Below are 17,693 nucleotides of genomic sequence, written 5' to 3'. Positions count from 1 at the left end.
TGTCTAAGTAACATCCACACCAATGAATGGTTTCCCACCATTTCCAAAAGTTTCCCAGCAGAACATTGTATTGTCACAAGATGGCCAATGTTACTTACTTCTCCTGTCAGTGGTCATAACGTTGTGGCTGATTGGTGTAATTCACATGTGATGAGGTAATTCTAAACTGCTGACATTAGCCAGTTGAGAAAGTCGTCAGTCACAATAGCTGCCCGAACATATTTCTTTCAGAAAAATGAAGCAAATGTTAACTTTCCAAAGACAGTTCCTTGAGGCTGTTTCCAAAAGTGGGTCAATCCTCATACACCTCCGTGTCAACCAGAAATGAACAATGTTTACATCTTGGTGCTCCCCGCCGATAGCTAGTTTCTCCATTCATGTCGTATAAAGGTTTACAGTTATGCATAAATAAGTGTTCGGCCGCTTTGATAGGTCGGTGTCGTCTCGGCATCGCCCGCCCGCCCGCCACCCACAGCATCACTCCACTCCACTAGTTAGGGTGAGTCAGGTGTTGCCAAGATGGCAAGGAGACGCCATGCTCAAGGTTCAAGGTTCTTTATTTGGCCATTTGTGCATAAACCAACAGTCCAGGCACAGTGGAATTCTTGTGCAGGGCTCTCACAGAGTCAACAGTTTAGTTAAAATGAGAAGTATAAATATAGAAATAACTATACAACAAAAAGTATAAATACAAAATATAGAAGCACTATGCAACTGTAATATTACAATAAACAAGTATGAAGGTGAGAGGGCAATGTTGGTGACAGAGTAATAAATAATAGTAGATAGATAAACTGGTTTGACTGGTTCTAGGAATGTGAGGTGGGGTGAGGGGGAGAGCAGGAGAGAGGGAGAGAGAGAGAGAGAGTTAGAGAGAGTATTGGGAATATTGCACTGATGGACTATTGCACATTTGTCAGGGAACTACAGAACAGGTTGTACATTGTACAGAGACAATAATATTAAGTCAGCTATTGCACATGTAATTAAAGTGAGGTAGTGTTTGGTTATTTTTTTGCACAAGTTCAATGGTTATTGTTTTGCCATCAGTCTGACTGTGGCAGGGAAGAAGCTGTTGAAGAGCTTCAAAGAGCTTCAGAATTGCAGAGGTCAGCCACAGATTCTACTCAAAGAAATTATGTTAAAACATTTTTAAAGAACTGGTAGTAAAACACAGCTACAGTAACAATGATTAAGATAGGGTCGCCCCTTTTTGACATTGACATTGGTCGTGTGTCAAAGTATTGATTTTTCAGCAAAATCTATGACTTTCCATAAGATTTTGGACGCGGCGTTTGCTGCCGTTCCACCACAGGCTCATTAGTGAGATCAGGAATGGTAGTTTTATGATGTGGAATGGCTCACAGTCGAAGTTGGAAGCTTACAATTGTCTAATCTATCTTGGTTTTCTGTAGCATTGGGGGTTCTCCTAATAGGAACAAAGGGAGCTAACCCAAACAATTAAAACTGTCCCAGGCTCATTGTTGTCCACATACTTTTGGCCAGTGTGCGCATGGGTGTTGTGATAGTCCTGTGTGGGCCATTGGCGCCTCACACTGTGACCTGAGCCGTTTCAGACCTGGAGCCTGAAGGGTGTCTGGAACTGTTGGCTGCAGCCAGGCTTTACAAGAGCGTCTGCTTTTGAGGGACTTGGACTGGTGGGTCACAAGTGGCTCTCCACTTCTGGAATTCCTTTCACACGAAAAAAGAAAGGTTTGTTTTTAACATTGTAGGGTATAGGATTACAAAACACTTAAAGTTAACCACACGAGTATGACTGGAATTGTACTGCACTTGTTTTTGTGTTCTTTCTCTCAGTGTCAGTTCAATGCTTCCACAAGTGTTTCATCGTTGTCCAGACCGAGACGGAGTCTGACCCAGACAGATCATTTATATTGCAGCGATTGGAGGAGAAACACAGCGTCTGTGCTGGGTGATTAACTGTTGACACGACAGCAATCAGGTTTTATTTATTGAACGTGTATCTGAATGTGCTCCTCCTCTGCCAAGGGCTGCAAAATATGATCGATTATGACATAAAAACCTCGTCTCCATTGATGTAGCCGTTTTTTAAGAAGGTGTTTGGCCTTGCTGTCTGTAGTTTTATATCATTTGGCACGGAGGCGTGTTATTCAAATTCATTAGAGGAGAAAAAAAAGCACATTTTCTGTCGGCAGGACAGCGCAGAGACACGCAAGTTTCCCTCCAAAATCAATGGGACGCCACAGTTTACAGTGCTCATTTTTGGCATTTGGTGGTTGAGACATACACGGTCGACTGAGATGATCTTGTGATGCGTTTAATTGTCTATATTCTCCGGCTCATAAAGGCCCATAGGCATCTGCTGTTTGAATTAACTGTCTCCGCATCGATTCCTTTTCAGTGGAGGTAGACAAAATACCGTTTGCTCCGTGTTCCTTCCTGCTGGGTCAGACATGTAGACTAAGGGATCGATCTCGGCTCGCTGCGACAACAACATGAAACAAACCAAAGGCCTCTCCAAGCAACAGTTAAACCCACGCATGTGAATTTGGCTGAACAAACCCAAGAAGGACAGAGAAGTGGAGAGAAGTTGCCGCTTTCAGTGTTTTTATTAAAGCGATAGCAGCGCATCGTCACTTCAGATGTTGGTAAAAACAGAGAGTAATATATCATCATGGCAGAACTTTATTGCTGAACTCCGTCCCATGCTTCTACTGATCTCAGTGACAATCTGGAGATGATGCAAACACTTGATGTTTGAAATGGAAAAGTTCTCCGCCGATGTGCAGATGGTAGACTGTGAGTCATAAAAAGAGACACTTTCTCATAGAGCAGTTCAACGAACAATTAGCTTTAACTGTCATAACAGTAATATTCGTGCCCACGCCCCAGTATCAGACTACTCCGCTCTCACACCACTGACAAGGTCTTTTCCATGGGAAAATCCTATGCCCAGCTATCAATTATGCTGATGTAAAGTGCAAATAAAAAAAAATTGGAACACGATTCTCAAAGTAAACTTTGTTTTATAGCATGAGGGTTGACTTATCCTCCATTATTTTTCACCACAGGCCAACAACATGCTTTCAGGGGCCTTCTTTGCAACATGGGTCAAGATTGGGACACTCAATCTGGCATGTAGCTCCAGAGGCTCTTTGACATCTGATAAGGGCTGCAGCGCTGAATTGATCCCGATCTTAAACTCTCCTAAGCTGGGGAGATTGTTGAGATATCTGCCTCGGCCTCTCCTGGGTCGTGCACCCACGGCCACATGGATAGGAAACAATTTCCACTGCACTTGGAGCTGATTGCGCTGAGCCGGTCCAGAGGGGTCAGAATAAAGCAGGAGGGGGGAAAAAAACAAAACAAAAAAACAACAACGCGATTAATCAGCAACAGGCCTTAAAAAATAAAACCGCTTCCATCTGGGGCAAAAATCGGAATACACTGACTGTATATATCAGGTTCAGGGTGAAATATGCAACGTAGCAATGTTACGCTGCTGCCTCAAAATAGCCTCCTCAGCTGGGGAACTGTGACACAAACATACAAACAAGCACAAAGGCACCAGCCTGTCTGTGGAAGTAGCCATAAACCCTCAGGGAATAAACTCCAGTTTGTTGATCTGGGAAGGAGAATACGCCACTGTTTACTTACTGGTCCTGAACAGTCGATTTTGCAATGCCAGTCAAGTGAACACGGCGTTTGCAGGATTTCTCTAGCCAGGTCGCTCTAGGTACCTTCCCCGAGAGAGAGAGACGCAAGCTAAAAAGGAACAAGCGCCGCTCCTAAGCCAGTGGGCTTAGCGTCGGTATAATGCCCAGAAGTTAATTTAATTCGAACTGGACAAAATTAATGTTGTCATCGGCTAGCTCGCGTCCAGAAAGCTTTGTCATGATCAGAATCAGCTGTAATGCCCCCTAAAAATATATGAGCATAGAGGAAGGGAGGGCACAGGGAGGGATGGATCACTAGTCACGGTCTGGCTGGCACCACCACATTAATCCAATCACCATCGCTGTGGTTAGCAATGATGACATCGAGAAAATTGGTTTGATTCACTCCTCGCATTTATTTCTGCGAGGGCTCGAAATGCGAGGGGAGGTTTTGGTTATGAGACTGACTACTGCCTGTCATAAATCTGCTTCTCATGGGCTGCATAATCCCCCCGACATGCCATGTCTACCACCCACACAAATACTTTGCTCCTGTTTTAAAATCTGATTTAATTGTTTCTGCGCGCTCTTAAAGGAGGCGAGCTTATTAACGATGGCGTTTCTATTTTTCAGAAATGTCTGCTGTATTAACTCGCCTTATTGAAAACATGCAGGCTCCGGGTGACCGGCAGATTTATGCGAGCGCGTGCTCCCGTGTGATTTTTTCGTACATGTGTGTTTCTATGAGGCTTAACAGGCCCGTCCGTTGCAGGTTCAGATGGCGTGCTGGTGCGTATACGTACAAATAGGCTACAACGTCCTTAATAAATGGATCTGGTTTGCTGATGATAGGAACTCCTGAATACCCAAGACTGAAATTGATGTAGTAAAAAGGTGATGAGAAGCAGTAATTATGGTTCTTTGAAGCCATTTTGCTACGTCACTGGGTGTGGAAAATGACCAGCAGACGGTGATGAGTGAAGAGAGTCAGCTTATTTGACAAATGTGTGGACGTTAAACAGCAAAATTGGAAATTGTTGAAACTTCTCAGCCTTAATTTGAAAAAGAAAAATACTTATTCATACATTTTAAAGCCAGTTTCATGAGTGTATTGCTGCTACAGTGCCCTAAAAGGGTTAAGCCATTTCCATCTTCTCGTTGGCCTGTTTGGCGACCACTGACTGTATATAAAGATGCTCTACGAACCCTCTGTGACCTCAGCCATAGATTTCCAGAAGAGCAGTTTTGAGGTTTAGTGTGGTGGCCCTGGCTGATGTCATCTTTATAGCTCCTGACTTGCAGCTAAGGTAAGTGGACGACTCTGAGGCAGACAGCTAACGGCCTGTAAGGGCAACCAACCTGTAGTGCAGGGCAGCTACTCCCTGATATGCCCCGATATAAGCAAGGATTTACATAAGTGTATCATGTCCAGTTGTCAGTAAGGGAGAAATTATAGAGACTAAAACAGCTGCATGTTTGTTTCTGCTGTAAATTTGGACATTTTACCATAGAGGTCAATGGAGGTTGACTGACTTTTGAAGCAACCTCAAGTGGCCACTAGACAAACTGCAGTTTCTGGACCTTTTTTTTTTAAAATCATTGGAGGTCGTTGCGTGACGGTAATGCTTAATGATCAAAACTAACCAGATAAAGTCCAAGTAGAGTGTACACTGTCTGTCCAGCTTGAAAAAACAGCTAACAACAGCAGAACAGTTAGCTGGCTAGCTAGGAGCTGCTTCTCACATCATGGTAGGTTAGCCAGCAAACCAAACCAAGGATGGAAATTTCAATTATAACAAACGTTCAACTGTTAGCATGAAACGTCATTTTGTGTCTGACAGAGGTAGTGCTCATAAAGAACCATAAGCCATGAAATTAAATATTCTCAAAGAAAATTTTACGTTTAAATAGGGTTAGGAAAAAGTTTCATGGGTTCAAGCAGCCATTAGCAAAAAGGATTTGCTAAATAACCTTGCTTGTACTTGTGACAAGATGGTGAACAGCAGTTTCGCTGTTACACATGCACAGCATAACAGTGTACACCGCATCAAATGTTCAGAGACATTTTAATTGCTTGTGTGGGGAGGTACTGACCTTGCTCATGTCAGCTTTTCCCTGACTCGTCAGGTCTGTCGACCTCAAGCTAATTGCCAAATGACGGGTTGTGTATACTGTCATTTCTACACGTGTTAGATTGACCTTTACGTACCTCCAGGCACGGTCTACAGCAGTCGCAGCAGTTACACATGTAAGCTTTCACGTTTGACATAAAGGGCCTGAAAAAGTTGGTAAGTTAACACAGATTTTTTTTTTTTTTTTTTTTTTTTGTAGCTCTGGTACAAATATCCGCAAGCCCAATCTAAATGGTGGACTGAACTTCTTTTATTATTGTTCCAGGGTGGAAATCACTTATTTCCTGAAATACGGAAACTGATTAATATTTTTGTGGGTGTTTCTTAGCCCATAAGGGGATGATTAAGCGAGGAAACGCATTCTGCCTCCAGAACCTTGGGGCTTGCTGGGGTTGTTTAGAATTGTTTGTTGACAGCCCTGTTTCCTATCCTCTGCACCTCCTGTTGTCCTGAGCACATATGGTTGGCTCGCCTCTCTCTACATGCCTGGCCTCAGCTGAGAGACCGAGGCTTACATGGCTCAGTGGAAGGCCCCTGACCCGTACGTTGCTTCTGTCCATCTCTGGAAAAGTGTCACCTAATCCTACTCTCGCGGAGATGGTGTGTTTTCATCGTAGCGGCTGTCGGGATGCTGATGTTAACATAGGAGGACATCCTCAGTCTCGCCTCCGTCCTGACCCCGGCTTCTCCCTTCCCTGATGAGAATTATATTCTCGGCTTGCAGGAAACACTATCCACCTTCCAAAGCCTGTATCGCTGGAAGAACACAAAATTAGTTGAACTTGTGCGTTCCTCATTCCTTTAGGCAGCCAGACATCTCTTCTGGTTTCCATTTGTTTTAGGCTATTAGTGTTCATGACCTGATAAGGGAGTGGTTGGTGGAGCACAAACATCCGTCTCCAAGTACATCCGTCATTGTCCATATGTGTTTGACCGGAGCAATAATATCCTCTCCTGGAAAAGTTAGACTGGAAGGCCTAGAGGTGAATCTACTGTTGAGGCATTTTGACTTTATGTAACTCTCGGTATAAGTCTGAGTATTATGTGCTCTTGTACTCTGGTAAATATATTCCACCTCAATAAACGTCTTGGGGGGCTCGAATCACTGAGTTGCACAACTGTCTGAGCAGAAACCCGACGTTTTAAAGCCATTTATACGGGTCAGCTCTTGGCGCGTGAGAGAAAGTTCCTCACATGCTACGAACGTCACCTCCAGCCACTTTCCACTGGTGCTGTTTTGCAGTCAACAGCGGAGATCTTTACTCGCTTTTGTGAGACGCATTCCGCTGGCAAAAACAAGCATCAGTCAGGCATCTCTTTATTTGCAGATGATATACAATCTATTTTATTTGACTGTGTCTTTTAGCAACTGGCAGGACATCAGTTAAGTCTGTGTTGACAGCGTCTGAGCCGTTCAAGTGGCTGCTTTTTAGACAATGTTCTGACTGCGTGTGATAAACAAGAAGTCTGCGCCGCGCAAAGCTGAAACGAGATATTTTACCATTCCTTCATGCGAGCTCAAAGGACGACTGCGCATTTGGGAACTGTATCTCGACACTGACACATAAACTGAAGACGTGGCGAGACGGAGACGAGTCGATTAGCAATGTGCTGTGAGAGTTTTATCTGACCAAATTGTGAGCTGAAAGATGAGCTCGATACAGATTGTGCTCAGAGACAAGGCATCACTTTTCTCTTTCCTGTACGGCAATCCTCTCCTGCATTTGGACAAAGGAAGACGTTAATCATTGCATTGTGGACACTCTGTCAGTTCTATAAATATTCCTCATAGAGGCCATGACTCAATAGGAACTGTTTGTGAACTTTTCTTACACTTCACCCTCAGAGACTTCTGCACCTGGTATTCAAACCTGCCCCTGATTTCACTTCGCATCGGCGCCTAAACCGAGTGTCGCAGGCTCGTAACGTTCGTCGGGAGTAGATCATTCTTGACTTCTCGTGCACCTTGGTATTCCCCAGGTCTGCTTGGGTCACCTGCAGGTCGGTTCACATGCTTTGTCAGCATCAATATGCGTACTTCACAAACCGCCGTTAAGGATGTATGATTAAATTTCTTGGGAAACTTATTCCATGCTAGTTTCCTGAGTAAACTCATGGCATGTCTGTTCTCTCTTGGAAACCGGGGCTTGAAAATGACATAATGAGTGCACATTATGGATGATGTAGTGAAATTTAATATCCACAGCTCTGCCCTGGCACAAGTGAAGCTCTCAGTCACAGTTACCACAGTGATTTTCTATTTTGTATTTGCACCGTGGTTTATTTGGTCATTTAAGGGAGATTTTGTCCCAGTAATTAAAAGTAAATACCTCACTTAGCCCGAGGGAGGTTTTCAGTCCGTGGACTGCGAGGTCAAGCCCAAAGTTTCGGCGAAAATTCGTATTTCTGTTGGCGTGTTTGCTCCAGATACGGCAAGCATCCACAAAACTTTGGACTCCGAAGCTCGCGGTGCGCGGAGCTCAAAGCCTTGAGGGAGGAGAGGCGGAGAGTGAGCGAAGAAATGTTGTGACTGAGACGTCAAGAGAGAGGATTCCTCTCGGTTTGCAAAGTTGAGCAGACAAACAGTGGCTAACCTCAACTTCCCAGGCGGCTGATTTTCTTTGCATGGACAGCGGACAAAAATGCACGTACAGTTACAAACTTTAACCCCAAATATTTTGTACTTAAATAAAAGATTTATTGCACATCATAACGTAACTCCACACAAAATCTGCCTACAACTACATTATAGTATGTCATAAGTCGCTTATTAACTGTTTATATCGTGTTTATAAAGGCTAGTAAAGGGATGAGTCACCTGCAGCACCTTCAAATACAAATGATACCAAATAAGCCAACTCTTTGCAAATATATCTTCCTTTACTTTATTCGGGTTCTGTACAGTTTTTCACTTCCAAGGTCTCTATCATACTATATGACAATAATGGCTATCATTTACTACAAAAGGTTGCATAAATAATTTAAATGTGGAAATAAAAAATAAATATGCAGTTCATTCTTTGTAACAGTCCTTCTTTGCGTCTGTTGAGAGCAGCCCTCGCTCCCTCGCCTGCTTCTCCTTAAACGTCGCGCGAGGGCCCTCCGTCGCAGAACACCGCACAGATATGATATGTACAATCGCGCCGCGCCCCTCGGCCCACGCGACAAAACCCCCTCGTTCCAGTTGCCATATCAAAACACACACGGAAGCAAACATCGCCGGCACAGCTTAGACAACCTTAAAAAAAAATAAAATCAGGAAGCAATACAAGCGGGAAAACAACACAGCGCTGACAGGAAGCGTTGCGGATAATCTCGGCGAAGTTCAGTCCAATCTGGGGCGGGGGAAGGAGGTTTGTGTTGTCCGTCAGCGACAGGCTGGACATCGCCACTTCCTCTTCCTCGCTGGATTTTCAGTACAATGATAAAAACCGTATTATTTTTATTCCTGTCTTGAGCTATTTACAGAATGGGTGCAGAGAGGAGTGGAGGTGTCTCGAATCCTGCAGGCTAACACGACAGATGGATTTTGGCTGGGGATGGTTTGAGCGCCGCAATGAAAGAATTCCAGTGTGGGTGTGTTGGAGAGCTCTCTGCCCCTAGGTAACAACATAACCACGCACATTTTCTTTATGCCTCCTACACGCCATGTGCACTGTTTTGTGTGTGATTCCAGCAAACAGGAACCGGCTATGTCTAGAGGAAATGGCTTTTTTATGACTCAAATCCTAACACAGGAATGGGCTCATTTAGTAATTAAGGGGAGTCACAGCAATGCCCCGTGCCCTGTGGTGTTAGCGCTGCTTTCTCTTTCGCTCCTGACTTTTTGCATCTAGCTGTGGGAAAACTGTAACTGACTCGGAGAGCGCCGTGGAGCTATCCCGATGAGGGAGGCCTTTAGCGGGCTGCCAGAGCGCTGCCTGGACCGCTGTACACACCAGGGCCTCTCAAAAGCTGTCAACATCCCACCGTCTGAGACCCCAGAGCTGCCGCCGTCTCCTCCACGCACATGCAGCCGAAAAGGAGATGGATTACAACCACTTTGGAGCGCGGATACACCTTTTCAGCTTTAAACAGAGCTGTAGTTCTGCATCCGCTGGATGTTTGTACAGATGGGTTCAAAGCCTCAGGGAGGACTTCTCATTAAAAGAAATCTGTCTGAGTGGAAGGCAGAGCCGAGCTCAGAGAGCTGTTGGGGTGATCAGATACATGTTTCGTATTATCCATCATGGCGCTGCATCCCCTGACTAGTCACAGTCGTGGCAAGCCCTGGCACTGACTCATGCAAATAAGCAAAGTTCACAAATAACGCTGTCAAGTGACTGAAAAATACAGACTGACGACTTACAATCAGCCTAGCAATTAGCTTATGAATTCGCTCTCCTTGAAATTGCATCCCCTCTCTATTTGAAGGGAGATATGTTGGTTGGTGTGTTGTGTTAACATGTGTGTATGAGTGCGCTTTGGTCTCTGGATGCTGCAGAGGAGCATCAGTACGAGTTGCCCACCAGTGGCGTGTTGTTCTTGCTCCGATCTTGAGACAAGCGCTTCTTGTTGCGCTGCGCCTTCGGGACCTCCTTGGCCACCGACTGGTTGTGGTGGGGCCTGAAGCGCTTGCACTTGCAGGACGTGACCACGCGGATCTTGTAAGTCCGAGTGTTGCCGTTGGGACACTGCAGCTGGACCCGGCGCGTCCGGGAGTGCGCCGGGATGCAGCGGTAGTCCGAGGCGCTGTTCCTCCACCACTTGCCCCGGACGATGGAGTTGGGCATGAGGTGCGAGGGCAGACACTGGCCCGAACACACCAGCTCCTTGACGGGCTTGGCGCTGCGGCAAGATCCGTCGGTGATGTAGCGGGTGGACCGCAGCTCCCTGCAGCTCAGCTCCGAGGCACCTGGGATGAAGAGCAGGATATCACAGTTAAACACTCGTGGAATCAGCCCAACACAAACACTTTGAAGTGCCGCACACTGGAATGGACATGTTGCAAGTTAACCGCTTCAGTGCTGTCTTTTATTCCAGTTTGCGATCATTTTCCCTGACTCCTGACTCTCCCCTTCTTGCGGTCAAATAAAACCAACACGGATAAGATAGCATCTGAATTGGAGGCAGCATTTAATTTGCGAGGAGTCCACTTTTATAAATTCAACCTAATGGCGCAATTTGTACTTTTAAGTGGAGGTTTGATCCATCGAGATCAGATCTGAATTTGATTCATGCTCCGATCATTAGCTGACAACAAGGCTCGGCAAAGACATCCAGCTGGCAGCAATCAGCTGATAGCAAATCCAGACCTGAGGGCCATTAAACAGCTCAATCAAAAGCGAGCCGAGCTGGAAGAAAAGCGCTGGCACTCGGCGCTGGCCCCTCAGGAAATGTATGTGGCGATGGAGGAGTAAATAGCTGTCTGGTTATTTTAAAGCGGGACACTTTCGAGCAAACTGGACATTTGCCAGACTGATTTGAGACCACGCACTCAGCCTGTAATCCTATATTTCAGCCACAGCTTTTAAACAGCCGTACGCATGAGTTATTGTCCCGTGTTTTTTTTTTTTTACAAGCTGAGTGTAAAAAAAAGGGGGGGGGGGGGGGGGCAAAAGGACTGTTGGTTCAGAAATGATACACTCAGAGAGGGATCTGTTTTCCTCTGAGGCTTTCTTCGCAAAAAGGGCTGAACAAAGGATTTATGTGAGGTGACTTCCTTTTTTTTTTTTGTTTTCTCCCCACGAGAACCTGATCTTGTGTTATTCTGTGGCCACTGCTGAAGGGACCACAGTAGTATACAAGTCCTACTGGGCAGCAGTTTCAACCAATTACCATTAAAATAAAAAAAAAGTCAGGCCGTCTTGTTCACGAAGCCCAAACTCTAGTTTTTCTCCTCCACATTTCCTGCTCTCCTCTCTGCTGCCAGTCGGAGGAAAACCTTTCTAATGAGGGTGGCCTGAAAATGAAAAAGCATCGCACACTAGACTACTGTACAGTTGCGTGAGCTGCTTCTTTTCCCTCAGCTCCGAGAGACAAGCCTTGGGAGAGGACTGGAGGGAGTCCAGGCTGTGGTCAAAGCCTGCGCCGTGACCCCCACGGGGACCACGGGGGGAGCTGTCCCAGGACCAAAACTGAGAAAATAATCCAGGAGATTTCTGTCTCCGTATGCGAGCACATGTGCTTCGCATTCACTGGGAAAACAAAAGATGTGTTTCCCCGTCTTTTTTTTGTTTTTTTTTTGTTTCCTACAAACGAAGCAGAAAAACAAGTGTTTAGTGTGAGGATTTGTTTGCTTCGCGTGTGATTGCTTATCCCACCTCCTGAAGACAAAATCAGTCACAATAACTGACCTTGACGTGCTAATTCGCTCCATCAGCGGTTGCTCCTCTAATCTAATCAATCACCTCCTCTGATCTGTAAATGAAGTGGCCGTGATTAAGCAAACACATCGCGCCACCCATCTCGAGAGCAGGCGCGAGATCATCCCGCATGCTCTGCTCAATCAGAACAAACAAGCCTCACTAGCCACAGGTGGGAATCATTCTCAAAAGGCAGTGTTGCATTTAAAAAGCCATTTCTAAATCCTCCTCCCCCTCCTCCAAAAAAAGACTTTCACCCCAAAGAACAAACTGTGTGTGCTTTTCTATTTGGGAGACATGTTGTTGCAATCAGATAGTTATGGCGTAAGCAGAGCTTGACTAATAGCATAAAGAGAAGAGGAAACAACCTGGAAGACAACGTGAAGAGAAAAAGAAGAAGGAGAGCGAGAGAGAAAAAAAAAAAAAAGAGTGTCTCTGAATGCTCTGCTCCAAATTGTGCAGGGGAAGAAACCACAAGAATGTGCGTCTGAGGCACTCTCATCACCCTCATCTTTGGATTAAACACAAAAAAACACTTCCCACACGAGAGAGCTGCTCCTAATCAGGGAAGTGGTGTGAAAGTGAGGCTGAATGTGAAGGCAGGTTGTCTTTATGTGCTGTAAAAATAAATAAAAAAAATTAAATAGTCAACTGGAAAGCCTAGATTTCCCACATCTAAATTTATATTACCAAATGAGAAAAATCTGACAAATTTAATTTATATTTTTGAGGTAAACTTAAGCTTTGTTGAAGCATTTGACGAATCACAAACATAAAATATTTTTTAAATTTTGCTAAAATTTAATTAAATTTAAGTCAAATCACCCGAACTAAGTAAATACTTATTCACAAAATAGATTGAACTAACCTGAAATTTGTCAAAAATTATCTTTATCCTCAAAAAGCTGTGATGTTCCTCACTTTTACGCATGAGACCACAAATAAAAACTCAAATAAAAGCTATAATGTAATGATTATTATAAAACTAACGGTGAATCTGCTGCTGTATTTTTTATTTTCCATTTGTAAATTTGAACAATTTGAAGATTTAACCAGTTCAAAATATGGCACTCACTGAATGAAACGGTGTTTGCCGTCCTTCCGCCGCTTTTCGCCCTGTTATTCACTGTGTTGCTGTTGTTGTTGTTGTTGTTGTTATTGTTGCCGTTGGACGCCTGCAGTATTGCCTCCTGGGGCGTCCGAGAATTTTCTCTGTACTCCGGTAAAATCTCCGTGCCATCGTTTTTTAGTACCTTCCATCCCTTCACGGCGGTGCAGCATCCCTGGAGCAGCAGGAGCGCCGAGCTGGAGACGAGGAGGGCCAGAGACACCTGCATGCTGACTGTCGGTCACTTGGCGCCGCGGATAAACCAAAAAAAAAAGAAGTATCACACCAGGAGGAGAACCAGAACTCAAAGAAGAAAAAAAGTAGAACACGCCAGAGATGCCCTGCTTTGGACACGTTGGTCACTTCCACCTTCAGTGCGAGAGGCGCACGCGGTATTTAAGCTTTACGCAAGTTTCCGTCGGGGCTGACAATTAAGCCTTTACACAAAGTGGGAGGGGTCGAACCTGGGAGAGAGATTCATTGAGAAAGGAGAGGAGGGGGAGGAGGTGGGGAGGCTTGGGTTAGTGCGCAAAGAGAGAAAGGGCACGAGAAGCGAGAGTGAGAAGGTGAACAGAGAAAGAGAGGAATGAAAAAGGGGGAGATTTTAAAGAGTAGAAATAAAAAGAGAAAGGAGACATATACAAAAGGAGGGGGAGGTAAAGATGTAGAGATCGAGGGATGAGAGTGAGAGAGCACGAGCGGGGGAAAGAAAACAAAACCGACGCGCACATCATTCCGCCCCTGCCGGTGTTGTTGTTGGAATTAAGTTCACAAACGCATCTTCTCGCCCCTTTTAATGACTTCCGCAGCATTACGTGTCTCGAAAAGTATTTCTGAGGTGGTTTATCTTGGACTGGATCTCGAGTTGTTCCACTGCCGCAACATGCAAGCCCCGTTTGACACGAGGCTGCGCACAAACGAATCATTCATCCCTCGCATTAATTACACATTGTCTCGGCTCTCAGCAGACACATCCAAAGCAATGAGATGTTCAATTCTGAGAAAAATAAATAAAAGACAGAATATATATATATATATATATATATATATATATAAATATAAATCTCAGCTGGGATTTATTGTTGTTGGTGTTTTCTCAGCCTACCCCTTCCTCCTCTTGCAATAAGACCACACTTATGTTTGAATTCAGCTAATGTTCTTCATGAGAATCCAATGTTCTATATCTGGTTTGAATAATATGGACCGAGGACTGAAAGTTCTTGGCATCCCCCTTATCCCAGCGACATGATGAGTGCTGACAGATGGAGGCTCCCTCATTCAAACACTGCCCTCTTGAGGGAGAATAAACTTGTGGAGGGGGAAGAGATAGGATTAGAGCTCATTAGCATCACACTGGTCTTTTTTTAGTGCCCACTGGGTTTGATGGTCATGCAGAGGCAAGTCACGATAGCGGCCCGAAAGGGAGAAAGTAAAGTCAGAGATATAGAGCGGTTATCTTGGTCAATAACACATTACCGAACCTGCTCATTGCGGCTCAGAGATGCTTCCATAATCATACACGTCCTCCTGTTTTATACAAGCCTGAAATCAGGGTTTGCAGCCGCGGTCAGATGGCCGTCCATCACGGTTCCAAGCGGTGGACATGACTGAGCATAACACTAAATTAAAATGATTTTATCGTGAAAAATGAGGCTCCAAGCTTTTTATTTTCTGCTGAAGATGCAGTGACGACGAGGAGGCCTTTCACCGTTGCACAAAAGTCTAATTTCTGGAGAGTCAAGTCCAGCCATGCTTTCTGCAGTCCTACTACAGAACAGAAAACGTGACATGTTGCACATTCAACAGTGTCCTCGCACGCATGTGTTTACTAAAGGTTTAAGGCAGCATTGTCTCTTAATCTACAAATTCCTTTATCCCACAGCTGTTACCGAAGTTGAGATGTTGTCAAGTGCAGTTAGCGTCTGGAGCTGAACCACGGGGAGTGGACTGAAAGTGGAAAAACATTGTACATATTTATGAAATCTGTCCTTAGGGAGCAAAAGATGAACATGGATTATATTGTTTGGGGGGATAGCGTGAAAGGTGTGTTAGGAAAAGCTGAAAAGCACAGCAGTGAGATAATAGCTGTCGTGGCTAAAATCTTGCGCCTAATAGCCACGCAAACGCTTGATCTGATCATTTCCTCTCGTTGGAATAAGTCCAGTTCTCTCCGAGCATGTTTGCCCCAGGTCTTCTTTTGTTTCATTTCCAGCAGATTTGATGCTCCACAGAGGACACATCCACTTTGTGCATGTCAAGAGTTACTGATCATACTTCTTTCCGTCAGGTTGAAGAAAAACCGTCCATGTAAACATAGCCACTGATGTGCAAGAGCTTTTGGAAAGGAGTTAAAAATTATTTGACAAAAAAAAAAATCTACATCAGCTTGCACCTTGAGAAGCTCAGAAGGAATTTTTCACCAAGTGCTGATGGAACTTTTGTAACATTTATGAATTCTGATGTCGAGCATGATTCTCCGTTTTACGATCCAAAACATTTTAAAGTAAGCAGAGCAGACAGCTATGTCCTCCTATTGTGTGTAACCCTCCAGCTCTAAGGTTGTGCCAGATTTTTTTTTTTTTTCAGGGAGGGATTGATGGTCCCCACTGTCTACACTAAGCCAGCTCTGATTACAGCCTTTCTCGCCGACATCGCGACGGATGTCAGTCACGGTCTCAAATTTAGACCTCTCTGGGATTTTTTATAGAACCCTTGGGCCCCAGCACAGTGGTTTTTTTTTTATCATGATAACAGTACTATGAGGCCCAAATAACAATCAGATGCGCACCAGATTGCGAGAAGGCCTCCAGCGCCGCAGGAGATGGCGGAGCATAATTTTTATGGAAATGGAGAAAAGCAGTGTTTTCAGTCTATAAACAAACCCTTCCAACTCCTCGTGCCTCGTGTTTCAAAGTGTGATTCATCATCAAACTTAATTAACTACTTGATCGCAAAGGTTGGAAGCAAATTCGTCTTTTCCCCCGACACATTTATATAGTCCTCTGACAGCAAATAAGGAGATATTATTACGGCGCTGCCTGTTTTAAACTCTGCAATGTTTAAAGTCTAGTATGAGTGAAGGAATTATTCATAGTGTGTCTACCGCAATTATGCAAAGCGGGCTCAGGTTTGACTTTTTTGGCGTTCTCACATCAGCCCCGAGAAAGATATTACAGTCAGGACTAGAAGAACATGAAGAGGTTTGATTTTTTTCTGATACGAATGGTGACACCTTGGATTAAGTATGAATTATTGCCCTTCTTTAGCCTCTCTGTTGAAAAAGAAAATAGTTTTCTATAAGGCCTGGGCTTGGTATTGAGTATATTTGATACCAACTGAAATGTGTCACAAACTGTCAAGTAATATAATATCAAATTTAAATTTTGGTATTTTTTTGGGAAATTTTTCGCCAATTTTAAATTATTTAAAGGTACAATATGGGCCGTGTCTCTCCCCCTCTGGTAGTGCGAGTAATTACTTAAACAGCTAAGCCATATAATTTGTTCAAATTTAAATTTCCATAATCTTGGTTAATTCATGTGTAGAAATTTAAATCAAAATCTCGCCAATTTTAAATTATTTAAAGGTACAGCATGGAACATGTGTCTCCCCCTTCTGGCAGTGAGAGTAATTACACAAACAGTGTTAACACGTGTGTGACGTACTTTATTTGGAGTATCAGAAACTTTTCTTAGATTTTATTTTTGTCTTCCTGCCCACCAGAAAGTGGAAATGAATTCATAGAACCTTAGTTACATTTGTAACCCTGCCATACACCTGGGTTGCTCCACTCTTCACTGTGGTAAAACAATCATAGCTAGTTGATTGAATACAAATTGCTACAAAACACTGATTTAAAACTTCAGTATACTGGAAAATATAAATTTACCTGTGCCGATTAGAAATATTTAAATAAATGTATCTTAATTTATTTGTAAAAGTCCTGCACTATAGATTTAGATCAAGATCTTGTACATTTTCTCTTGCCAACACTCTATGCTTAAATTAGACTGTTTAAATAAGTATGCCACCAGAAAAAGCACGCTTCTAGCATTCATACCATAACTGGTATTTCTAATTCTAATTCTAAATCAAATGCTGCCCCAGTATTACAGCAGTAAATGTACCCAAATCTGTTGTACAGCCGTATAATTTATGTTTATGTTCTCTTTTGCAAAAACAAGATATTCAATACAAGCTTTCTGAAAATGTGTTGATGTGTTCTCTTTAGATGTGGATCAGTAATAATTACTCTGATGTTTTATTGTGGTTTGAATCATTCCTGAATGTTAATTCCAATTGAGCAGCTGTCATAAACTGTATATTTAGGAACAAGTTCCTGCTCAAAAAAATGGGGCGTCAAAAGTACATTGTTTTATTGCATGTGACAGCACAAATCTGAGTACAGATGATGTTACACTTTGGAAACGTCTGTGATCATGTACATGCAGATGTTTATGAAGTGTTTGTG

The 17,693-nt window shown here is 43.8% G+C and overlaps 1 protein-coding gene across 1 annotated transcript; it reads right to left on the bottom strand.

Moving 5' to 3' along the window:
• Positions 1 to 8,639: 8,639 nt before the first annotated feature.
• sost (sclerostin) lies at positions 8,640 to 14,077 on the bottom strand. Its single transcript, XM_084568330.1, has 2 exons — positions 13,190 to 14,077; positions 8,640 to 10,664 (listed from the first exon to the last, which is right to left on the bottom strand). The coding sequence occupies exons 1-2, from the start codon at positions 13,449 to 13,451 to the stop codon at positions 10,261 to 10,263; spliced, it is 666 nt and encodes a 221-aa protein (XP_084424456.1). The 5' UTR covers positions 13,452 to 14,077; the 3' UTR covers positions 8,640 to 10,260.
• Between the last annotated feature and the right edge of the window lie 3,616 nt (positions 14,078 to 17,693).

Source organism: Chelon labrosus (genome assembly GCF_963514085.1).
Source record: "Chelon labrosus genome assembly, chromosome: 19".
Taxonomy (NCBI): Eukaryota; Metazoa; Chordata; class Actinopteri; order Mugiliformes; family Mugilidae; genus Chelon; species Chelon labrosus.
The sequence above is the reverse complement of the archived record's forward strand: the minus strand, read 5'-3'. Positions and strand labels throughout refer to the sequence as shown.

Coding starts and splice junctions, on each gene's coding strand:
- sost (XM_084568330.1), bottom strand. CDS start 13,451: ATGCAGGTGTCTCTGGCCCTCCTCGTCTCCAGCTCGGCGCTCCTGCTG. Junction 10,665..13,189: donor GGCAAACACCGTTTCATTCA/GTGAGTGCCATA, acceptor TCTTCATCCCAG/GTGCCTCGGAGCTGAGCTGC.